The sequence below is a fragment of the Populus alba genome, chromosome 18 (assembly GCF_005239225.2).
Source record: "Populus alba chromosome 18, ASM523922v2, whole genome shotgun sequence".
In the NCBI taxonomy this organism is placed as follows: Eukaryota; Viridiplantae; Streptophyta; class Magnoliopsida; order Malpighiales; family Salicaceae; genus Populus; species Populus alba.
In genome coordinates, this window is record NC_133301.1 from 12,232,140 (window position 1) to 12,257,837 (window position 25,698).

Genomic DNA, 25,698 nt, shown 5'->3' on the forward strand with positions numbered 1-25,698 from the left:
GGCATTATTTCATTAAGATAATATAGAAATTAATGTTAACGAGAGGTTTAGATGCTCGTCAAATACCTCCTGCTGTTAGTCAGCTGGTCGTGAGAATGAAGAAACCTCAATGGAGTCACAGCAGTTCTAAATTTTGATGACCAAGTTTCATGGCTTAAAAACGAGGACCGGGATGATGAGGGCAGGAATGATTGGGGTACACCATGTGACGCATGCATAAAAAACACAACTTTATTTTGAAATTTATTACTAAATATTTTCTCATTTAAGTAATTTGAATCGGTTTTACAGCTTTTTGAAATAAATTTAAAAATTAATCTAAACCAATTATGAAATTCAAAAAATAATTTTTTTTAACAAAACTAGCCATAACAATATCTTCCAGGCCTAACTTGGAGGTCTTCTAGACCTTGACTAGTTATAACTAATAAAAAATTAATAGATAATCTTATAAAAAATTTAAACATGATTCAAACATCAAATAAAAAATGTGAATCTTTTTATAAGATTGTTCATCTTATGTGCTCTAAGCTTCTTCTTGAGCTTAAAATTTGAACACAATTCAAGTCATTACAGTTCTGTATCACGTCTTTATCTATTTTATATCTTGCCTCTTCTTAATCCAATTTTCTTTATCCACTTAGTTCAGCCCCTTGTCAAGTCTGTCCTCGTTGGCCTAGACTTTGGTTTAACACCATAATACTTAAATGAAGTTGAACCTATTATTTAACCTTTTTTTTTTTAAACTTCGAGAACTAATTTAACGTGTAACATGCATCTAAAGAGCACGGATGCTAGCTAGCTGCCGTGCACTTTATCCGGTCCCTGTGATTTGAAAGATTTGAAGGTACGAGGAAAACAAAGGCACCCGATGCTGCATCATCCATTGGATGGGACGGGGCCAGTCTTGATTGCCCTTGTTTGCTGGTATCTAGCTAGCTCGGAGAGTTATTTGGAGTCTCTGTTGGCCAAACAAGAGAACAAGATATCCATTTCAAGGCAGGCAAGGAAACGTTTTGCCTTGTAAAAGTGGTAATGTTTGATCTTTGTTTAGGCTTTGCAAACAAACCAGAGAACGCTGGATGCTACCGGTTTTAGGAAAATATACTTGAAGTGGACGACCCACCCACAGCGGAGCGGTGACCCCTCTACAGGAAACTGACTGTTCTTCTCCATGAGGTTCAAGACAACATTCAGATAACTACAATTCAGTTATTATTGTTGTCGTTGTTGATGTTCATAACACTGAACTCTGATTTAGTCGGTATCGATTATGATCATGTTCTATTACTACTAAAGTAAATCTCTGAAATAAATTACTGTTGAAATTTGTTGTCTTACCTTGGCAACAAATGTTCACGGGTTAATCAGAAACAGTAAAAGGAACTATACACGGGGCAGATGGGAGTAAAAAACTTCTGTCTCCCAGTCTTGTTTTTTCCCTCTATTTATTTTTAATCTTCAAGTAAAGTTGATTCCAGCCCAGAAACCGCCCCCCTCACTGGAGATTGTTGAGAAGGGATAAAACAAGAAATCAAGGGTCTTGTATAAAAAAGAGGAGAAAAATTGCGTCGTTTATGAGAAATGCCGAGGGCTAATTCACTTGTTTTTTTTTCTATTCAAACTCTTCTTTCCAGGAAACCCACCATCATTCCCTCCCCTTTATTCAAGACATAAAATCCTGTAAAATAAACTGCGGGGCTATTAAACAAAGCTCCTTCCACATGCAAACCAAAACCTAAAGAAAGGAAACACAAAGTGACATTTCCACGAAATAAGAGGGCCTCTCTGATCTGTCGTAGATCACATCTCACACTTTTTTGTCCTTGCCTTTGTTTTTCTTGCTCAGTTTTTTATTCATACAGTCACACACACAGGCCTCTAGAGCAAGGCCTAGCTCTAGAGGCCTTAGACAAGCAGTTTCAGTGTTTCCCTGGCCCTAGAAATGATGCATTGTCACTTCATAATGCACACCCTTAAAAACACACCATTCGAAGTAAATTAAACAGGCCGCGTATCATACAAGGGGAAATTTCAAGAAAAAATCTCAAAACATAATTGATATGGATGAAGGTGACATAATAATTCCTTGAGGATTTGAGCACATACTATCAACTATCAAGCCCCTACATTTCCCAAGAAAAATTAATTAACAAAAGGGACAGAAGCAAAGACTGACAGCGAAACAGAGCTGAAACATTGAAGTCTGTACGCTTTAGGGGACCCCAATATTTTAAAGCTTTTACTCACCGAACTACATGGAAGGTAGGTGCCCCCATTTGCTGCAATTAAATCCTCTACCTCTTTCTGACTTCCTCTAAGGGGTAAATTTGTTCTATGCTTGAACAGGAGTCAAGGCACAAAACTAGAACACCAAACAGCAAGTTAATTAGTATTACAGTGAAAGAAACAAGAATCAAAGGTGCCATGCCAACCTTTTGTTGCACTTCCACATGAACATTTGGATGCCAATTACATATCAACAAAACTATCAGCCAAAAAAAAAGGAAACGAAAGGGAAAAAATAGGAAAGCTAGTAACAAAAGTAAAGCAAAAGATTAGTAAGTAGTCCTATATCATAATAAAGAGATTGAGCCGTCTAGCCAATATCACCACCATGCCCCACCACCATTTACCAGAAGCCAGGGAAGCAGAAGAAGAGGAAGAAGAAGAAGTGAGCTTTTTGCAATGATTGGATAAAAGAAATGTGGTTTCTTGTGTATCCAGACATGCCGCCACTCAAGCCTAAAACTCCGATTTGCTTGACAAATATTCTCATGACAAAGGCCACACATGCCTCAATGCCCCAAGTAACAGCACCCACATGTCTCACCATGTTCCAGCAGCAGCAGCAGCGGCCGGAGAACCCTATCATTACATGAAGCGCAAAACCAATGAGCGAAGGTTTGATACTTAAAACTCCACCACTACAAAATAGAAAGAAAGAAAAGAAATCAAACAAAGAGAGTAAAGCAAGAAAAACAATAAGTGAGTGGGTGAAAACGGCCAAAATGAAGATGAAATCAGAGAAGAGTGAACATAGACTTGGGATTGGATGTCTGTACGTTTTCTCTGCTGATTTCTTATTTCCTCTGAGATAAGCCCTTGATGGGTTCCCTTGTCCTATCTTAAGAAGATGGAGAGGGTGGAAACGATGATGCAAAGAAGCAGAGGACATGGGGAGGGGGTGGAAACGATGGTGCAAAGAAGCAGAGGACATGGGGGCTTTGGCTTGTGAGCACATCCACTTACAGGCTGCAATGGTGAGAGCCTTGCCTAAAACATAATGAGGCCAAGCTAAATGTGGGCAAGAAGGGAAGAGAGTGGTGTGTTTTTTATACGGCAATGAACATGGGATTCTTGATTGTAGGATGCGGTATGCACTCGTTTGCCTTCAAGCTCCCATTTACTTCACTTCACTTGCTTGTACCAGGAGCCCAGATGAGCTAGATTTGCGCAAGAAATCTCTGTCCTCTCTCTTCCTTTTCCAAGCCTCCTCTTTATTATTTTCCAAGATTCCACTATTACCCTTTCTCCATGTTGGTATTCACGACTTGAGCAAAGTAATTATTTTTTAACGCCCCCCCCCCTCTGGTTTATTATTGATGCTGGGTTTTATTTTTTTACCAGCACCATTTCAATAAATAAATAAAATAAAATAACATAATTCAAATTATTTTTTTGAAGAAATGACAAAGCTTCTACACAGAAAAACACAAGTTTTAAAGTCGTTGTTACTTGAAAATGCGACATTTCAAAAAAAGTTTCAAAAGATATGGCACAAATAATAATGAAGAGAAGAGAAAGATTGAAAAAATTATGGACATACATTGAAACTTTAACTAAGATAATTCTAGTATTATTTGAAAAATCTTGATTTTGAAAAGATAAATTTAATGATACAAAGCTTTAACTAAGATAATATTAATATTATCAAAAAAAATCTTAACGAGATAAATTTAATTATATAAAAAAAATAACTAACAATAATCAAAGTAGCCTTATACTCCCCGAGTGGCTCATTTTTTATTAAAGCAACATGTATGATTCATTTTGATAATAATTAGTGACATTTCCTTGATATTGTTATATTTTCTTTGTGATCTTCTTGCGAAGATCCTTGTGAAGATATAGAAGGTGCTATACTTGGAACTTTGGTGTATTTTTATAGTTTTTTTTTTAATTTTTTTAATTTTTGACTTTTCTCTTTTCATTGTAATTGCTTATTTATCTTTGAACGGAGAGTATGATCCATTTCCGTCACTGATAATGACTTTGATGGTGTTATATTTTTTTCTTGTTGAGATTTTTTTAAAGATATTAATAGTGTAATAACTAGAGTTTTGGTACTTCTTCATAGTTTTTTTTTTAGTTTTTTTCTCTTATTTTTCTTTATTGTAATTTGTCATTTGATTTTTACCTTTTGCAATGTATTGTTTCTAACTAGCTGACAACTTTAAATTTAGAACTTCTCAATCACAACATATACAACCTATATTATTTCAAGAAAAAAAAATTATAAACTGTGTTAATCTGTAAATTTTGTTTTAAATAATGCTATTTTTTTTTTAAAAAATAATCTTGGTGCTGTGTGATTTCTTTTTAAAACTAAGAGGTCTGGCTCTCCTGACAAAACGGGCATCGGGGTCGAGGTTAAATTTCTCGAAACAGCCACCAAAACCCTACACAACGGTGCTTCGTGGCCTAACATTCGTTTGTGGATTCAAGGGACTGAGGAGTTTGTATACCTTAAGCAGCTTCTCTTCTCTAGTGCCTAGATAGATGGGGCCATATCCAATCAATTTACAGATGAATGGGGCTTTCAGCTTTGACCCACTGGTCAAGTACCGCTCCTCCTCAAGAACTCCGTCGTGAGGTCCGTTTTTCATGGTGGAAGAGAAGACAGAGCAGGTGGCCCTTGCCAACCCTCTCCCCCTTGTAGCTATCTTGCGAAAACCAGATGGGGGTGCTATGGTCAATCTGTCCAAGAAGGGTAAAAATACCCCTGACTTTACGTATCCATGCTATCAGAAAGAAAGTGTCATGTGATGCGAATTGCCCTTTATGGAGTTCGCTTTCTAGAATAGTTATAAAATCTAGCCTGGTCGCCTATAACTTTTGTTTAAGTTTTGTGTCCTCGATTTAGCGAATTAATCTACGTCCAAATCAATCTAAATTAATTTAAACAATTATGATTTTGAAAAAAAATATATTCAAATTAGTCTTGTTTAAGTTTAATTAGGTTAATTTTCAACCCAATTAAATACATAACCTAATTCAAAAATAAATTGAGTTAACCTGCTAAGCTAATTTAGCAGAGAATAGCAGGAAAGAATAGTAAGAAACCTCAACCAAGCTTGTTTTGGTGCATTCTAAGAATCGGCACCACAACCAACTATATAAACTATGACACAGTTTTTTTTTTTTTAAAAGAAACTTTAGTGCTGTTTTAATAATTATAATCATTGTTAAAAACCTACTGGATTCAAGATCTGGATGACAAGTTAAAATGTTCATCCTAAATTTATCAGAGTCAACTTAACCTTCTACATTAAAAAAAAAAAAAAAAAAAAACAGGGTTTTTCTATTAGTTTGGTCCAAGCCAAATCCTAAATTAATGGATCATTGGATGGACCTACTGGGTCATGTTAAGCCTTATAACTATAATTCAAGTAGAATTTGGAGGGACAAGATTCCCCTTCAAGCCTGTCAACTGTTGAATGATGGGAGAATCGTAGGACACAGTTCATACACGACAGTACAGCATAGGAATCTGGGCTGTCGAGGATCGATCAAAATGTTGGATTTGAATACGTGTATGGTGATGGGATTAGGGTGCACCAGAAGTCCAATGCACACCTTCTAATGGAACATTGAGTGCTTTGGTGTCCAAATCCAGGCTCTAAACTATCATATTACAGGATCAGCAGCAAGAGACAGAATGCCTGAGGTAAAGTCAGGCATCAGAGAAAGAGGAACGGATTTTTCAAGGAAAATTGAGAGAGTGGTACCTCAAGAGAAAGGAGGGGCAGCTCTTAAACCAAGACAGGGCTTGATCAGGAATCTATGATCATACGGTCCTGATTAAAGAAAAATACAACCAAATGAGAACAACAAATCTGAAAATATAACCCTTTTTTTAGCAATTAGAAATTGTCACAACACAAACAAAAAAAAAGAAAAGCAAAAGCAGATAAAAGAAGGAAGGTAAAGCAAGAATAGGAATATAAATGAAGGGTCTGATAATTCAAAACGGTGCGAGTGAGATCTCTCATGCAAAAATGGTGATTTAGTTTTTGGGTTGTCTCTTTCCAAAGAAGGTACTGTATGTTTTGAAGCTTTTCTGTGCCAGCACTAAGGAAAAAGGCTTGAAAAAGAACACAAGAATTAGAAATATCCCAGTTCTGATCTGCTGGTCAAGAAGATAAAAGAGGAGCTAAGATATCAATCGTTTTCAACCAAGATATTCACACATCATGCTAGTACTTCTTTTCCTGGCCTTACTACTGTATCCAAGCTTTACAGAAACCGAAACAGCTTAAATTTACCAAATTGTTTCAGTAGCTTGGTAATGACAACATACGACACATCCTTGCTCTCTTTTGAGAGAGAGAGAGAGAGAGGGGTGATTTAGTACCTGTTGTTTGCTGATGAATGCGAGCAAATTGTGCTTCAAGAGACCAGATTCTTGATCTATTACCGCTGAAACAAACCAGAGATGAAGTTTAGCCAGAAAAAGGTTTCAAGAGTGTGTTTTAGTCATACAAAAGAACAGTAATGTTTCTTTTTCGTGGTAAAGAAAATTGACAGCAATAAAATGAGAGGCTACATGCAGTCCTACAAAAGCAAAAGGTCTGCTCTTTACAGTAGCAACCCCATTTCTTAAAATCTCAAGAGAAGCTTTTTGATATCAGCATTCTTCCTTTTCCTGCCTCTAATAAAGCGATGGAGTACTGCAGGTGATGATTATAAAATGCAGAATCATCAATGGGGCAAGTTTTATAGCCTTTAAATGAGAAAAGCAGCAGGTGCCGCTATCCTTTTTTCTAGCTACCCATGATTTTTGAGACAAAACACACTAAGACTTGATTGCAAGAAAAATCCAGGACCCTTTTTCAGGCTCTAACCATAAAGAGTGCCAACATGTCTGTTGCTGTATGTAATTCTGAATCATACATTATGATTGCTTCATCTGAGAGATGATCGTGAAGACACTTCATTAATTCGTTTTAATTGAACTCGGCTAAGCTTTTTTTTCTCATCATTTTGAGTGATGGGCTTTCAGGCCCACTATTGTTTTACTAGTAAAAAAATTTTTGAAGTGTTTTTTATAATAAATATATTAATTTAATATTTTTTTATATTTAAAAATTAATTTTAAAACAAAAAAAAAAATAAAAACACTCTTCTCTCAATTTGTCCCTAAATACAAAAGGTGGTTCTCCACATATTGTTATGATGGAAATGCCTTCATGTGAAAAAAGCTCAAACCCAGATCAGAATTATTAAGAAGATTAAATATAAAAAAAAATGAAATTTGACTCCACATGACAACTTGTTTTTTTATAAGATATCTTGGATTTGAGAATGATCCCCTGAGATATAAAGTAATAAAACCTGTCTCAAAGGAGTACAAACGAAGGCTAGATTATAAGAATAAAATGAGCTCGTTCTTCCTTTTCTTCTTGATTTTTTTTTCCACTGTCAACTGTTGTTTCTAATTTGACAGCAATGTCTGAGCTAAATTCTTAGCCCTCTGATAAATTTAGCGATATGTTTCTGGACAGCTGTTCTTTCTCGAACTGGATTGTTAATTATTAAGGACTGGCTTCCCTCCATCAGGTTGCGCGGTCATGTTTCTGGGCAATTTCTTTTCAAGTTTGGGGCTGTGTTATGATCTGTTCTTCAAAGTTCAAGCTGCAGGATGATCACAATGCATTAAAGTAAGAAAAAAAGAAAAGAAAGCCGAGGGAAGGGACCAGAAAGAGGAGAAAGAGAAAAGGGGACAGCGTTAAAAGCTTAGGAGAAAGCCCTAGCTAGTTGGACCACCTTGCAACCTCCACAGTGCTTACTCGAATGGCAGAGGCAACCTTTACAATTTTTCATTGACGTGTCAGTTTCCTATTTGACCAAGTCTTGTGACGGTGATGCCTAAATTTGTGAGCCAATGGCATTTGGCCGTTCTTGTCTCCAAATTCTCAAAGTGCTCAATAGCCACAGATCGATCAGGATTTCTGTTTAAAGGCTGCATGGAGACTGTCAAGAATAAGATTTGACTGATAGTTTTTGTAAATTAATTTTATTTTCCATTTAATCCTCTTATTAATTATATTTGATTAAAAATAGTTTTTAACTTCAATAAGAAGTTAAGTTATTTTTTTACCATTGATTCAAAACTTTACTACAAATAAAACTTGGATTTTTTAAAGTTTAAATTGCTAATTATAGATGATCTTATTTTGAACATAAATTATTTAAAAAAAATAATATTAGAAACATGATTTAAAATTAATAGCGGAGTTACGGAGCTGAATAACCAAACTAAATTGAAGATTTTAGTTTAATTTTTTTTTTAATTATAAAAATCAAACCAAATTTAATTTAATTTTGTGATTTGAATTAGTATTTAAAATTCAACCAAAATAAGATAAATATTATTTACACAATTTAATATATAATGATATTAGTACATATATGTAACCTAACACTAAACATCATATATAAAACTACACCCTATTAGTTAAATCCTTCAATTATTTTTCCTTTTTTTTTCTTAACTTGATTGCTAAATTTGATTGTTTGTATTTATTTATTGTATTATTTGACTTTGATATTTAGGTTTTTTCTTATGCTATTTTATAATTGATTAAACTTTTAAACTATTTTTTTTAAAATAAATTGATGAAAACTCACTAAAAAGCTCATCTCATAAATAAATTGAGGAAACTTCTACTAGGTAATAAAGAGGAAAAAAAGAGTGTTTAAAATTAAAATTAACACAAAAAATTAGAGAATAATAATAAATTATATCCTGAAATCTCACATAACAGCTTAAGTTATTGGATTGAGATGATTCTTTAACATGTATCATAACCTTGATGATCAAGTGGTCTCAAATTTGAATCTCACCATCTCCATTTATTTAATAAAAATTAAGCACAATGTAATATGGATCTGTGCAAGTTTCAAACTCTAAAGGCTTTTATTTAAGAGGATGTATTAAAAATAATATAAATCATATCCTGAAATTTTATCAAACAGTTTAAGTTATTAAATTAAAATTATTATTTGATAAGAAGATGAATTCGACACGGAGAGATGATGTAAAATTATCTTGGAAAATATAAAGTTGATAGCACTGCCTATTAATTCCTAGGCTTCTAAATAGGAGGTTGATAATCAGTAGATTTATAATTCAGCAGGCTTGCAATTTCCATTAATTGTCAAGAAAACAAAAATAAAAAAAAACACCAAGAATATCAGTTAATGTTTTCTATCAAAGCATTCCACACCAAAAACAACCTATGAAATAACAACATGATGTCATCCATTAAAACTTGGGGGGGAGTCATCTTTGCTGAGATCATTTCATCTTCACATGATCTGTGTAAAATTCTGCTCGTTTTGAATCTTATTCGAACACCATTCCCGTCCAAGTCTTTAGCATCCTTTAATGGCCAGCGTTCTTATGCCCGTATCTTTTTATCCGGGGTCCATATTTGCTGTGGAAGAACACTGAGTTCGGGATATGATTCTTCCCAACTTTGGTGCTATACACTGATCAAATAATACTCCATTCATCCAAATGTTGTGCTTGGTTAGAAACTTTAGGCAGCAAATTGAACGGTGGATCTCATTTTCTAAAATTCACTCTCGAGTTTATTTACTTGTCGTGAAACTGTAACCTGTTTAATTTAATTTTCTAAGTTGTCAAAAAAATCATCACATATAGCATTATTTAGCAATTTTTTTATTAGATTAACGTAGGTGTCCGGATTAGTTTACGCGTATCTTGATTATTCCCACGGATCTTGAAGTTAACGATCATGTAAGCCTCTGGTGGTTCTAAAGTTTGTAAAATTCAAACTGGTGATCTCTAAAAAGCAAATCTAAAATCTGATCAATTGAGTTATACCCTTCAAGTTTTATTATCCAGCAATTGTTCACACTTGAGCCCTTGTCCGCTAGAGAAAAGGAGATTTGGAATTCATGAAAAATTACAATCTTAATATCCAAACTTAGAGTTATACACACACTCACGCATATCATGGTTCACGGGATAAGAAGTAAATTCACTTAGGAATCAGCAACTTTTAAGATAAACATTAATTAATTAGAATAACTTGAAACGACTAATAATCATCTCAATGAGCTATCAAGATTGAATTCCATTTACCTTTCATTCCATGACTTGACCAATGGGAGACACAACAATATATATGTTTCTCGGCGCCACCTTGGAATCCGATCGCAAGGAATCCCACGAGATCATGCCAAGAAGGGAACCATTATTGAGCTTTATAACAAAGAATTTAGTTGGTCTTCGAAAGCAGAATGCTTTACATTAGGAATTTAGTTGTAACCAGAAATGAACATGAATCCTAAGCCAAGAATGTTAGAAAAATATATTTCCTACATGTTTCAACACTTAATGATTCTAGACAATTATTTCAATACTTAATCAATCTAGAAAAATATGTATGTATCATATTAATTTTTTTATGTATTTATATGCTTGGCATAGTAAAATTATCTTATATATATGGTATTATAGCTCATTTCTTTCTATATTGATTAATGTTAATTTGATTTTATAAACACTAAACATGTCCCTCTTTGCTGAGAATTTCAATATTCAATTATCGAGGAGTTTTGATGAGTATTTCCCTAAAGTGTTTTTTTTTTTTTTTTAAATCAGTTTATGCACATAGAAGAATATGATGGTAAACATAGGAGAACATGATGGTGATTAATTCAATGAAGGCAATATTTGTTGAAGCGATGCAACAAAACCGGCTTAAAATGAATAAGGATTTTGAGTAAAATTATAAATAGAGTTTAAAGTCATTGGTTGTAAAAAGGGTTTATAAAACCAAAAAGATGTTTATGGTAATATGGAGCAATATAAAGCTAAACTTGTAGCTAAGGGTTATTAAAAAAAGAAAAAAAAAAAAGGAAGGCATATACTATAATAAAACCTTCTCTCTAGTTTCTAAGAATGATTCATTTGGAATAATAATGACATTAATAACTCATTTTGATTTAGAGCTACATCATATGTGAAAATAAAATTTTTATATGAAAATTTGGATGAAGATGTATATATAAATCAGCTTGAAGGCTTTTGCGATGACAAAAATAGCTAATTAGTTTATAAGGTAAAGAAATATATATTAAAACAAGTCTCCCGATAGTGGTGTATTAAATTTCACAATGTTATAGTCTTATATGATTTTATTGAGAATATTGTTAATCAATATATATACCTTGCGGTTTGTGGGAACAAATATATCTTTCTTAACCTATATATAAATGATATTCTGTTTACAAGTAGTGACTTGGGTTTGCTATATGATACAAAACAATTTCTTTCTCACAATATTGATATGAAGGATTTAGGTGTAGTTCTTTATGTCATTGGCACAAATATTCATATAGAGAGATCTCAAAGATTTTGGAAAGATTATGGATGTCAAGTTGTGCACCTTTAGTAAAACTTATTATCAAATGGGATAAATTCAATTAGAATCAATGCCTATAAAATACATTAGAAAAGAAGTAGACGTGTAACATTCCCAATACATTTGTAGTTGGCAGTTTGATTTAAGCATAAGTCTATACAAGACCTGACTTGACCTTTGCAATAGGAATGTTGGGAATGCTCCAAAGTAATCTAGGAATGGACTATTGGAAAGCTACTAAAAAAATCATTAGGTACCTACAATGAATCAAGGATTACAAGTTAACTTACAGACACACTAACCATCTTGAGGTGATTGGTTATGTAAACTTGGATTTTGCTTGTTGTGTAGACACAAGAAAGTCTACTTCATAATACATTTTGCTTCTTGCTGGAGGAGTTATATCTTGGAGAAGTACTAAGAAAATTATTGTTGCTTCATCTACTATGGAAGCATTATTCATTGCATGCTATGAAGCAACGACACAATCGATCTTGGTCTTAAAGTTGTCGATTCTATATCAACACAAAAAAAGATATATTGTGATAGTTCAACTATGTTTTTTTTTTCCCCCCTCTAAGGAATAACAAGAATGGAAGCCAAAACAAGCATATCGACATAAAATATCTCATTGTGAGAGAGAAATGAATGAACATGAAGTTCTTATTGAGCATATTAGCACAAAGCTAACCCATTTGATGCTTGACTTCACTTACTTCTAGTTTATAGTTTAGATATTTTTCTTTATGTTATTCTTACATACTAAAGTGATGTTATATGTATATAAAGTAATATTTTCTATATCTATTAGGATATATAAAGGTGGATTCAAATGACTTATTGGAAGCTCATTCATAAAGTTTATTTGTTTATTAAGTACTTATTTTTTTAGGATGCAATATATTCTTATATATGCAAGAAAGTACTTGATTATAAAGTATGACCGCTATGCTATTCTTGATTTAAGTGTGAGTGTTTTCATTTACTAGATATTTTAAACTCTATAAAGATATTATCATTTTACAGGTGATGTTATATATCCAAGTGAGAGAATCTTAGAAAGATATTCTTAAGATAGCCCATATGTCATGTAGATTTTAAATTAAGTGATAATTAAGACTTGGAGTCTACTAGGACTCTAGTAATGGGCCAAGCATATCTATAATAAATGAATAGGTAAAAGTTAGATAATATATAAAGGAGCTCTGATCTAAGTCAAAAAAGTTATGCATCTTCCATCCACATAAAATAATTATAAAGTTTGGTATGGATTAGAAGACTCTTTATTTTTGATAATACAAAGATTTTTGAATAATTACATTAACACTTAATTAATTATAGTAGAAAATATGTATCCTATTAATTTTCTGTCGTGTTACATATTTGGCATATTAAAATTATCTTACAAAGAATACTTTTTGTATAGGTATAACAATCCTTTAAATCTAGATCAATAAAAGAAATAAATATCAAATGAATCAATTTGCAAGAAGGATCAATTTTCTTCATATGATACAAGTCTAGAAGATGCGATGATGCACCCCAAATTTAAAAAAGAATCAGAACCTTATACTTCGAGAATTTCAAATTTGGTGCAAAAGCAATATTACCATCTTCATTGGTCGCTTAGGATCATGACAAGAAATGGATTTCATCTTCCATTTTATGGCATGGAGGAGGAGAGAATAACAGAATCCGTTTCCAACTAGGTTGAAAACACAAATCCTACTGTGCAGGCTAAGACGTCATGACTCATTGCTGATCCGGCGACGGGACCACGCCATTAAATCTCCATTGTCAAGAGAGCGATGACTTGTCACCCTTTTGGATGGCGAGTAAAATTAAGACTTCTATAAGTATATATCCAGTGGGATTTTGGGGAGAAATTAATCACAACTTGATGTGTCGCCATGGCTGTGGTGGATGAAGGAGACATGGAATTTTCATGCTTCAAGAAATCTTGGATGATCATTGGGAGCAAGTATGCCTAAAAACATGTTGATCTACCTTTGCAAGTTCATCTTCTGTTTATGCAACCCAATTCCACCAAAATGCATGCACCATTTCCAAGATACAAATATCACCTTAGCTAATGATCTTGTAATTGGTATCAGATCCCAAAAGTTATAATTATTTTTATGTTATATATATATATATATATATATTAAAATGGTTGAATTTATGGATTATATTATAATAGTAAAGCTACAAAGAGCTTAAGCGGAAAGAAATTTGAAGATGAGTTATCTATATCATATCCAATGTAGTCTTCGATTTAACTGCACCAAATTTTGGAATATATTTTTTGAAATTTATGTATTTAGATTGTAATGGTAAGAGAAAAAGGACTTAAGTGAAATAAAAATGAAAATATGTTACTGCCTTTCATTTCATATCTATCCGTTTTTTTTTTAATCCTTTTATTGTGTAATATATTCATAATTAAACACTCACCTCAATAGCCTTCTACATCTAGCTTTTCACCCTCTCTGCCTCTTACTTTCTCACAATTATTATAATATTTCTTCATTAATCATCCAGCCTTGCACCTTCAGCCACCTTCTTTGTCGTGATTATCATCCTTTTATTAAGCAGCTGTTTGTGATGGGTGAAATAGTTTATTATATTCCATCAAATAGTTTTTAAATCAGAGAACAAGAATTTGAGAAAATGCCATTCACATGGAAGAATACGCAAAATATCAATATTGCTTTCAATATTGTTCGATGTTATAAGCAACCTTTGTATTTAAGAACTCTCAAGGAAGATACCAAAGAGCCCTTGGTTTCGGATTCCATTTACTTTTAGACTTTCTATTAGTCTGCGGAGAAATTTTGATATTTTGTACTAACAAAATAAGTTCAAATATTCATTGTCTTCACTTAAATAACATTCCTATGCAATATAATATTTCTCTAAAAAAATAGAAGAAGAAGAAAAATAATGATGTTTTAAAATCCAAGACATTAGAAATATAGTTTTTTCCTAGTTAGATTATGAGTTGATTAAGTGTTCATAATTCAATTAAATTCACTCTTCATAACTAAGGAAGATGATATCTATACGAAAGACTCTTGGGACCTAAATTTTTTTTTTTTGGTAGATTTGGAGACTCTCGGATGCTTAAGTTAGTAGCGACAATAAATGGACCAATTTTTTTTTTTTAAATAAAAAAGTAATAATGATAACTTGGAAAAAAAAATTGTAAAAGAAAATTGGTGAACCAACCCGAGTTAGTCTGTCAAACCCGTAGGCCAAGTCATCAGATTATGATAATTTGTTAGAAAATAAAACATAAAACAACCACAAAGTTGAAAAGAAAATAAGTTAAAAAATGTTAATCCAAGTTAACTTTTCAAACTCAATTTAGAAAATAAGTTAAAAAAAAAGTTGATATGGGGCATTAGACCAGCAACAATCAATTTACAAAAACCACGAGGTTTAATTCTTAACCAATTAAATATTAAAGGATTAACTTGAAAAAATTATCAATACCACAAAGGGTCCAAAACAAAAGATGACAATTAAAAGTAAGAGGATTCAAATTGAAATTCAAAATAAATTCTATTTTTTATTGAAAAGTGAAAGGGAAAAGAAAATAAGTTTTAAAAAATATCAATATACATTAACTTTTCAACCCGTGATCCAGAATATTAGATCAAAAACACCATATCTAGAAAAATCACGAAACTCAATTCTGAACCAATTAAATGTTGAAGGATTAACTTGTAAAAAGAATATCAATACCACAAAAGGATCCAAAACAAAAGATGAAAATTAAAAGAATAAGGATTAAAATTGAAATACAAAATAAATCTTATTTTTTATTGAAGGATGAAATTGAAAAGAAAAATCATTTTTAAAAAGCCCAAATAAAATAATCAAAAGAATGAGAGTCAAAATGAAAAAAAATATATATATGGTAAATTGAGGTTAAAGAATGAAATTGAAAAAAAATAAAACTTCTATAAATGGGCCAAGAATAAAAATTAAAAATCAAAAGAATAAGGACTAAAATTAAAATACCAACTATAAATATGATCAAACTATAATCTTCAAGAGATGAGAGAGAAAAGAAGAAGAAAGCCCACCGGCTATAAACCAGACCAAGATCACTGACATGCACCACACTACCAGGAAGAGGACACGATGGTGCTTCAAATGACACAATTGAAGGGTAGTTTTAAATGCCAAGAGGAGTCGCACAAATAGCGAGGACACCTCCCACGTGCTGAGGGTGTGCCACATGGTCCCCAATGTTTTTGTTTATTTTATTTCTTATATTTGGTAAATTATCAAATTGCTCCTTAGCTAATTTTTTAATAATGAAAAAAACCATTACAAAAAGAAGAAAAAGCTCTTTGACACTAGTTTTAAACTTTTTTTCTTTTAAGGGCATTTTGGTTGTTTTACAATATTTTTTGTATTTTGTATTTTGTTAAATACTAAATTACCTCTCAGCTGAACTAATATGATAATAATAATAAAAATCATTATAAAAATATAAAATGTCCCCTTAATGTCATTTTTTTTTTTTTTTACTTCCAAATGTATTTTGGTGTCTTTACTCTGCATTTGAAATGAAAAAAAACTTATTTATACCCAGTCAATTTGATAATGACTCATGGACCTTATCAAATGATCTAAATACCCCTAATAACCAATGTAAGGTTTTTTTTTTGACAGAAGGGAAAATTGTGAAATAATTGTTCTAATGAACAATAATTTCACTCACAAGTTATAGTGAAAATCTCTATCAATTAACTTTTGTTAATGTTGGGGTTATAAAATACAATGAAACATCATTGGTGTTGCCTTACCTTTTAGGCATGCGACAAGCTCCATCAAAACTCAAACAATGTTGGTTGTAGGTCCATAGAAAATTTACTGGTTCACTTTTATTATAATGTTTTCATTGATTTGAGATAAGACCCAAGTCCGTCAAGACGGTTGATCTTAAAATTATATATTTTTTAAAAGAGTCAAAATGATATTATTTTGACCAAAAAAGATTTTAAAAAAAAGAGTCAAAATAATGTTGTTTTAACCAAAATATATTTTCTTGGATTTTTTTTTTGTAGCCGTATTTTTTTGTTCTAGTTTTTCTTCAACATGTATCAGTTGGGGTTTTAAAGCTATGTTCTACACTTTCTAAGTAACTTTTGTCCCTTTAAAATTTAAACTTAATTAAACCCTTCTAATTTAAACTGAATTAAAACCTTCTAAGTGAAATCTGAATCTCAATCACTAAATTGTTTTTGAAAGATTAGGTCTTGAAATTCACATGGTTATTCTAAATATTAAAAAAAAACACTAAAATGGATTAGTGTTTTACTATGGATCAAGACTCATTACACTGTGGATTGTTACAATGTAATGATGTTTTAGCCCTTCATAATAGCAATCAATGAAGTTAAAATTAAGTGGTAAAATGATCTTTCATAAGGTTCACTTGACAGTCAATGAAGTGAAAATTAAAGGGCAAAACCAACTCTTCAATTTGGTTTTTCTTTGGATTTGGTCCTTGTTATTTTGATTACTATTTATTTTATTTAAAATAATTTATAAATTAGATGTCTTTTCAATCTCATATTTCTTTAATTTTTTCATTTATTATAGTTGGTCCTCATTCTTTTTATTGCTATTTTTTTTTAACCATTTCCTTCATTTGTTATCAAATAAAATCGTTAAGACCTTTTAAGAATATTTAGAGAATATCTTTTTATAATATTGATAAGTATTCAATTGTTTTTTATTAGTCATTTTCATTTCTTTTAATTAGCATTGGCTTTTGTTATAGTCATATCATCAAACTAATCAAGCTTATTGATCCTATTTGGATCAATAAATCGATCTTAATTTTTGAGGTATTGCACGAACCACTTATCTAGCACTAGCTATCCTAAAACTCAAAATCATATATAAATGCAACCATTAAGAGCTATTGCAATCAATACCTTGTTAATATGGAATGTATTAGAGCTTAGCAATTACTAAACCAACTAAAAGGTATGGGGTTAGTTTGATTGTTTATATGAAAAGTGAAGTAGGTTAACATATTATTTTAGATATTGTGTATGAAATTCGTGTAGTAGCTCAATTTGTTAAAGCATGCAAGGAATTCTTGAGGTTTCGAGTGCTTATTAGACATATATTTTTTTAAAAACAAACACAATCGACCTGTTTTCTATTATTTTCTTTTTTTAAAAAAAAAAAGAGGCAGAAAAATCTTATAAAAAAAAGAAAATTAATGGGCAAGGTGATAGGCCAACACGCTTGGCTTTTCTGGACAATCCCAACCCAACACAGCTAAGCTTTGGCATTTTTTTTTGTGGGTTTTTTTTTAAAAAAAAATTATCATTTAGTTCAAGTTTTTTATTTGATTTTATCTTTTAGTATTCGTTGATGAGAAATCAACTTTTGTATTTTTTTTTCTCATATGAAAAAAATAAAAAGATTGATTCGAACTAATAGAGTTTATAACCCTAATCACAGGATTAACAAACTGACTGAATATTCATTAAAGAGTTGGGTTATAAATTTTTAAGTTTGAATCATTAAACCAAATTTATTGATAATACCAAAAAGTTTACAAAGATTTAGATTATTATTTTTACATTTTAAAAAATCTGTGTACAACCCATGACCTAAACATGTGCAGTAAATTAAACTAGTTTCATGTATTTATTTTCTTCTTCTTCATCTTCTTCTTCTTTTTTTTTTTGGTGGAAATGATTAGTATATGTACACATAAGAGTATCTGTTTAGGTAATTGGATCAATACTTCAAAACCAAAAAGACTAGCATGTTTATTAAAAAAAAAAAAAAAAAGGGGGTAAAAAACCCGCAATCGATGATTAAAATATAGATGCTTGTGATGGTCATTACCAATTTTTTAATTTTTTTTTTGTGTGAAAAAACTATTGTCCTTTTCTGATTTATATTTGTCCTGATTTAGAGATCTGCTCTCGTAATATTGGATCTTGTTTCCTATACAGAAACTGTCATCAGAACATCTGCCATATAAGCGTGACAGGCCGCGTAAAGAAAGTTAGGCAAGATAGGAGCTTTCCCTTTCCAGCTCAGGCCAAAACTTTCTAATTATTCAGAGCTGAAACTAATTTAGTTGAGAATTATTTACTTAATAATTAGAAAGTATTTATAGCATGTAACATAAAGTAATCATGAAATCCCTGTTCTTCTCCCAGAACTAAACTCTTTATCGTATAACAATGCATATGAGAGATTCTTGAATCCAACCATTTTTATTTTTTATATATATTTTTTATAAGAATAGATAAAAGTGCCAGAAAATAGTTTTTAAGAGGAAATTTCTTTGAATATTAGCTAAAATTAGGCTTGAAATGGATAGATTAAATTGAGAAATATTTATTGTTTGATGATACACACTACGCAGTGCTTAAATTTGGACTTTGACTTTCAAAAATCAAATTGAAACTAGCATAATTATATCTAGCACTAACTTATTTTCTTTTTATTTTCCCCCCACTGTCCGGCCACTGTTCACAAGCACGTTTATATTCACGATGAACATTTTCTATCCAAGAAAATTAGTAAACCGCGTCGTATATAGTAATTTAAATTAAAATAAAAAATGTCAAATGTTGTCTCTGTCTCTCACTCTCTCATGCACAGTGTAAAAACGTTTCTAATTGATCCAAAACGTTCTAAAATTATTCATGTTGCTTTTTAATATAAAATGGTTACTCGTTTGGGTCCCTAAGCTATCGTCTCTTCTATATATACAGCTCATTCCATCTTCAGCTTCTCATTCTAAAAGCCATCCGCTCCCGCTAATAACTGCTCATAATTCACATCACCATCTTCGTTTTCTTACTGCTTCTTCAAAAGTCCACATAGCTTGCCAGAATTGTTGACTTTGAAACGATTTGGTCTTAATTTCTTGATCCGAGTTTAATTTCTTGATAGCTTGAAGATATGAAGGTTACATCCGAGAAGAGATATGCTCTTTTGCAAGCAGCAAGGGACTCTGACTATGTAAAGAAAGTGTACGGAGGGTACTTTAATGTGTTTGTTGCAGCTTTTGCTGAAGAGGGAGAAGCATGGGACCTGTTTAGAGTTGTCGAGGGGGAGTTTCCTGACATGAATGAGCTTCACAAATACGACGGCTTTGTAGTTACTGGCAGCCCTTATGATGCCTACGGAAATGACTGCTGGGTTCTCAAGCTTTGCTTCATCTTGCAAGCTCTAGATGCCATGGGGAAGAAAGTCCTTGGAATTTGCTTTGGTCATCAGGTACTTGATTTAGTTTTTGACCATGTCATTAATTTGAACTATAAGCCTCAAATTAACTCCAAACTAGCCCCAAAAAAAGGGGAAAGAAAAGAAAATCCAAACTAACAGGATAAATATATGCATAATTATGACTTGAGTACTTGCTGAATGGTGTCTTCTGTTGTTACGGAGTTGCTTACAGGTTTTGTGCAGAGCGCTGGGTGGAAAGGTTGGAAAAGCATATTCTGGGTGGGATATTGGGTTAAGGAGAGTGAGCATAGTGAAGGATCTGTCGCCATGCAGCTTCCCCGGTGACCTGACAGAAATCCCTCCATCGCTGTCAATAATCGAGTGCCACCAAGATGAGGTGTGGGAGGTGCCATTAGGAGCTGAAGTGGTTGCTTTCTCAGACAAAACTGGTGTGGAGATGTTCACCATTGGAGATCACATTCTGGGCATTCAAGGCCATCCCGAGTACACCAAGGATATTCTTTATAATCTCATCGATCGCCTTCTGAGTAACAACTGCATAGAGGTAACTAAGAAATCAATCACTTGATTTAATTGTTAACCAGTTTCATCGACAAACTTTTGTTTCTAATTAGTTGACAAAAAAAAATAAAGTTTTCCAAAATTTGGTGACTGCAGAGTGCTTTTGCCGAAAAGGCCAAGTTTGGATTGGAGAAAGCTGAACCAGACAGAAAATGCTGGGAAAAGATCTGCAAGAACTTTCTTAAGGGTAGATAAAAAGGTTAACTTTGTATATTGATGTGAACTTCTTCTTCTTCTTCTTCTTCTTCTTCTGCTTTTTTGTGTTCTATCATCGTTTTCACAAGACTAGCTAAAAAGAGAGCGATTAGCTAGCTCGTGAATCAACGTGCGTGTCGAATGTATGTCCTCCTCTTGATAATTTTAATGAATCAGATAACTTGGTGAGGAAAGACTAAATTTGAGTTGATTAACTTCAGATATTTGTCTGCTGCAGTTTAAGATTCATACTTATTCGCATCTATGGCTGCCAATTTCTCTTGGAGGGTGTCTGGCAATTTTATTTTTTAATGTATATCAGGCAAACCAAGCTATGTTAACAAAGGGGACCATGGCCATTCCTACTATCCAAAATATCCTCTAATAGCAAAATGCACCGTCAAGAAATGATAGTTGAAGTGTATACAAAAGTAAAATGCTCCAGTATATCATGAAACAACTTGACCACCTCCTCTCCTCCTCCTCCTCCTCCTCCTCCTCCTCCTTTTTTTTAAGGGTTGTTAGCTAGCACACAAGTGATGCCTTTCGAACTGAGTATCTACTACTTAGATTAAAGATATTTGAGATTATAGTAGTGATTATTTTTTAAAGTAGTTTTTGTTTAGAAATGTATCAAAATATTTTTTTTTATTTTATCAAAATTATTTCTAACATCATCAAATTAAAATGATTTAAAAACACCAAACAAATATTAATTTAAAAAAAATAAAATAAAAATAAAAATATTTTTAAATAGAGAAATAAATAGACGCATAAATATATATATATAAAAAAAGTTTTGACTAGCCTGGATTAGGCTAGGAAGAAATCGCAGACTCGTTCGTTTTATAAATTAAAAAATTAAAAGAAAAAATTACAATTTCAGTTATTCAAACGATCCGAATTTTTGTCAATATTACCTAAATCTATATATACAAAGATTTTGAATAATACTTGGATTATCTATTATCTGAAGTTTTGTGAATATAACACCACTTAATTTTGTCAACTAATTAGTTAAAACTCGTGCTTTCAATAGAACTGTATTAATGTCAAGATTGATGCAAATTGCGAAGATAATATACGAACCAGGTTCTCAAGGAACTAAAATGGACACATATTCCAGAGAGGAACCTTGGAATATTTCGAAAGCAGAATGCATGGTTACTCCTGCTTTTCGTATTTATTAATATTCTTCTCCCTCAGCTTGCAATGTTAAAAGAAGTCAAATGCTTCCCAAGTAGCTATACATTTAAAAATATTGTTCATTGTAATAATATAAGGGTTATTTTGCTCTTTCATCTAAAAAATTTAATATCAGCTTCGAGAGGCTTTGAAGTATTTTTATAGAGCTTATTAATGATTATTAAATTGATTAGGGATAAATAAGTAATTTTTTATTTTAATTGGACCCATATATCATCGAAAGCCAAAAAAAAACCTTAAACTAGTATCAAAGGGTATTTTTGTATTTGTATAATATATATTTTTTTTTATTATTAAAATGCCAGCTGATGGGTAATTTAATATTTAACTAAATATTAAAAATTACAAAAATTAAAAAAAATAACCAAATTACCCTTAAAAAATTAAAACTAAAGTCGAGAGGCTTTTTCGTCATTTCATAGTGGGATTTTTATTATTATAGGTCAACTTAGAGGCAACTTAATATTTTACTAAATAAAAAAAGCTTAAGTGCATGCACGACACTTCCAGTGCATTGGAGGCGCTCATGCCCTCTATACAGTATGTTGGAAGCATCCATCTTATTCAAGTAACACATACATCTTTTCATGGAGGTTAAAAATACATTTCCACCGCGTTGTTGGAAACATTACACAAATAGCATTTTTTACTATAAAAAAAACATGTGCATACATCTAAATAGAATGGGTTGACTATTATATTAATCCATATTAACCTAAGGTTGCAATATATACTTGGTAAGATAGAATCTGTTTATAAATTAATCTACAAGGATTTGAGCTAGAACTTAAAAGGCTCTCTCTCTCTCTCTGATGGGATAGGGTTAAGTAGTTCTTAATGACATGATTGATCAATGATATATTCTCTCTAGACAGCACAGGAGTTCATCCATGGTTAGGTAGACAGACGACAATCAGCAATTATAATTAATGTGTCGGTATTGGAAGATGAATGGGAAAAGGAGAATTATGTAGAGGATAAGATGAAGTAGTCAACACTTCAAGCAACGTTACAAATCGAGAAAGAAAACAAATGAGAAGATTTCTTTTCTTCTTCTTCTTCTTCTTCTTCTTCTTCTTCTTCTTCTTCTTTTAAGTAGGAGGCTATTTATGAGTGGATTTAGCAATAATTGATCTTTTTTTATTATTATTTTTACATGCTGCTGATCCCCATCTAAAGTGAAGTGAGATTGATCAGTAAATATATCATTGGAAGGTCTAGTAATTCTCATACCAAGAATCATATTATTGAGTACTACCAATAATATCCAAGATAAATTCAAAAATAAATAAATAAATTGTATATATGCTTGTCACTTTCATTAGCTTTGAAGTCATTATCAAGTAAATATATATCAAACTTTTCATGTTATTATTTTGGTGCTTGAGTTAGTAAATAAATAAAAAATATGTTAACTAAGAGTGGAGAGAGAAAAAAGTTGTGAATTTAAAAAAAAAAAAAAAATGAAAATTAAAGAGAGAGAAACAAATAAAATGTAAGGGTTAGAATATCCATATTTTAATATCCTAATTCCACACAAGGATTTTTCTAATTTCCAAACGAAGCATACCCAAATAATGGTTGCCTTCAAAACTTATCAATAAATACATCACTTTCTCTTCCCCTGGGTAACTATTTTGGATTAAAAAGAATATTTCTAAATACAAATACAATATAAAACACCCTAAACTTATCAATTAACCTTAATTGATCGGCCGACCAGTCCTCAACACCCTAAATGTAGTAGAACCGAGCCAATCATGACCAAATGACACACACATCAACCATCAAAACCTCTAGATAACATTAGGTATGGACTTGAATCAAGCATGTAGCCACAATGATAAGAAACTCTCTCTTTGATGTAACGAATAACCTCATCGAAAAGAAAATTGAATAAATTAATAAAATTTAATCATCAAACAACTTAATGTTAAAGGATAAAATTAAAAATAATTTTAAAAAATAGAAATAGAAAAAAAATCTGACTTAACCTAAGTTAATTAACTCGTTGACTTCGTGATCGTAAGCATAAGATTGAGATAACCTCATAGAAAAAAAAATATAAAAATCAATTTATAATAAATCAAACTTTGAAATATGAGATTGGAAAGGAGGAAAAAATAGTAAAGAACCTAAAAAAAATTGAAGTCAACATGTGTTAATATTCAAGACCCATGACCCTAGTCATGAGCCCAGGACTAACCCTATAGAACATAAACCCTAAAAAATAACTAATTAAAATTCTCAATCATCAAATAACAAAGGTTAACATTGGAGGGGGGAAGGATGAAAAACAAAACAAGTAGCAATAAAAAGAAATAAGGTCAAATTTGACATAAAAAAATCCAAAATCAAATCTTGAGGAAAGAAATTGAAAACAAAATTCAATTAAGAAAATGATAAAAATATATATATATATATATATCAATTAAAATAATTATGATCAAATTTGATATAAAAAGTACATAAAATCAAATGATAAGGGATTAAATTGAAGAGAAAAATTAATCTACAAAAAATAAAACAAAACAAAACAAAATAAGTAGCAATCAAAAGAATAAGGACTAAATTGTATATAAAAAAAAATAAATGAAATGTAACTTTGTGTATTTTATCAAGGAGAAGAAAGAAGAAAAAAGAAGAAGAAAACAGTTTGTTGGAGCCACATTGTCAATCCATCGTTGAAATGCACCGCACCTCCAATAAGATCTTTGTGTACCGCTCCTAATGCCGCCATGGAAGGCAGTGGTTGACCGCTAGAGGAGCATGAGCTGCCTAAAAGATGCAGACTCCTTTTATTCGTTAGCACATATTTTACACACGCCATCTATTTTTTAAAAAAATATATATATTTTTTTATATATGTTAAAATATTTAATTACTCTGGAGTCTAATTGATAATTACAAAAAACCATAATAAAATGACTAAAACACTCTTAATCCAAGTTCAATAAAATAAAATTTTGAAGTATATTGTGCAAAAAAGACAAAAAGTCAAAAATATCTTTGCCTCTTAGTTGTTATTTTTTTATTTTAAAGGTCAAAAATATGTATAAAAAAAAACAGATTTATTTCTATTTAATTTGGTAATTTAATTGAACCTCATGGATCTTTTTATTCTAATTTATACTTTCTTAACTTGTACTGTAAAGAATAAAAACATCATTGTATTTTAATAATCCATGTTGCAATGAGCATTGCCACATAATGTTTTAATAATATCCCTTAGTTCATCTATATATATATATATATATATATATATATATATATATATATATATATATATATATATATATAGTCTAGCCGTTTGTACTGTAACGGTACAAACATTAATATTGAATAATTTGCATCCAGTAGAGAGATGATCAAATTATGATGTTCTTGAAGAAAATACGGTACATGGCAGAAAAGGAAATTGAATTCTAGTCATCTTCATTAAAAAAAAAAAAAAACGTTTGGATTAAATAAACCCTTGCTAGCTCTCTTTCCTTCTTTCTCTGTATCTCTGATTTCTCTTTCTTAATATCCTCATGGTTTATCTCCTTGTCCTTTGAAATCAATCTGGGTTCTTCTATTTAGTTTTAGAAAGCAAGGGACATCTAGTTTTAGAAAGAAGGGAAAATAGAGACGGGAAAAAAGTAAAGCAAGAACAAAGCGATGGACGGGGAGAGGGTATTCAAGGATGTCATCGATCAAGTTTGTTGGTTGATGATGGGCCTAAAGAAGGGCAAAGGTAACGTTGATTTTAAACACAACTCAATATAATTTTATTTTGTTTCTCTGGATCTTTTTTTTGCAAGTGAGG

At 31.5% G+C, this 25,698-nt stretch overlaps 1 protein-coding gene and 1 long non-coding RNA gene across 4 annotated transcripts; one reads left to right on the plus strand and one right to left on the minus strand.

Annotated features, from left to right (window-relative positions):
• Nucleotides 1-1,634: 1,634 nt before the first annotated feature.
• Nucleotides 1,635-7,182, minus strand: LOC118034264 (uncharacterized). Of its 3 annotated transcripts, XR_004684996.2 has the most exons (4): nucleotides 6,638-7,139; nucleotides 6,012-6,080; nucleotides 2,251-2,868; nucleotides 1,635-2,126 (listed from the first exon to the last, which is right to left on the minus strand). It is a non-coding gene; the product is annotated as an uncharacterized lncRNA (long non-coding RNA). The 3 variants fall into 3 exon arrangements; XR_004684995.2 differs by lacking the exon at nucleotides 1,635-2,126 and having other exon boundaries at nucleotides 2,367-2,927; nucleotides 6,638-7,182; XR_012168642.1 differs by lacking the exon at nucleotides 1,635-2,126 and having other exon boundaries at nucleotides 2,367-2,868; nucleotides 6,638-7,179.
• A 12,259-nt stretch (nucleotides 7,183-19,441) lies between these two features.
• LOC118034263 (gamma-glutamyl peptidase 3) lies at nucleotides 19,442-20,989 on the plus strand. The gene is made up of 3 exons (XM_035039506.2): nucleotides 19,442-19,958; nucleotides 20,140-20,472; nucleotides 20,586-20,989. Exons 1-3 carry the CDS (start codon nucleotides 19,641-19,643, stop codon nucleotides 20,682-20,684), a joined length of 750 nt encoding a protein of 249 aa, XP_034895397.1. The 5' UTR covers nucleotides 19,442-19,640; the 3' UTR covers nucleotides 20,685-20,989.
• The last annotated feature ends 4,709 nt before the right edge of the window (nucleotides 20,990-25,698 follow it).